This window comes from Trichosporon asahii (assembly GCF_000293215.1).
Source record: "Trichosporon asahii var. asahii CBS 2479 unplaced genomic scaffold scaffold00018, whole genome shotgun sequence".
In the NCBI taxonomy this organism is placed as follows: Eukaryota; Fungi; Basidiomycota; class Tremellomycetes; order Trichosporonales; family Trichosporonaceae; genus Trichosporon; species Trichosporon asahii.
The window spans coordinates 1,581,188-1,581,664 of NW_014040906.1; the positions used below are offsets into that span (position 1 = coordinate 1,581,188).

A 477-nucleotide genomic window follows, 5' to 3' on the forward strand; every position below is an offset into this window, starting at 1 on the left:
GGAGTACAGGACAGGACTGACGACAGTTCGACAGCGAGTAGCAAACGACGGTTGACGGTCAGGTGTTCACCCCTGCTTCTACGACGGTCCGAAGGCCGCGCGAATGGCATCGCGAGCCTCTCGAGCTCTAAGCGCCAAGAGCGCTCTTGGTCCAGCTGTCACGGTTGCGGGGTAGTCAGCGGTCACAACAGCTGAGTCGCCACCCTCGCTGCACGCTGCGCACGCTGCGCCGCCGCCTTGGCCGCAGTGGCGACACACTCGGACTTGGCAGACGAGGCCAAGCCAGCCCAAGCGTCCCAAGCGCCCACGATCTGGGCGATCAGGACTGGGCCGGTATTCGCGTCCGTGGCTGGCCATGGCTGGCTTGAGGGCTTGGCGCGGATTGACGATTGGCGGATTGGTGGGATTGGCATGCCGCGGGTCTTGGAATGGATGCTGGGCGTGCACATGACGTGGGATCGCAAGTGCTTGGCTCTT

The 477-nt window shown here is 63.9% G+C and overlaps 1 protein-coding gene across 1 annotated transcript; it reads right to left on the reverse strand.

The window, feature by feature from the left end:
- Nucleotides 1-182: 182 nt before the first annotated feature.
- On the reverse strand, nt 183-413 carry A1Q1_00278 (uncharacterized protein; the record flags this gene model as incomplete). The annotated part of the gene is made up of 1 exon (XM_014326606.1): nt 183-413. The coding sequence occupies one exon, from the start codon at nt 411-413 to the stop codon at nt 183-185; it is 231 nt and encodes a 76-aa protein (XP_014182081.1).
- Between the last annotated feature and the right edge of the window lie 64 nt (nt 414-477).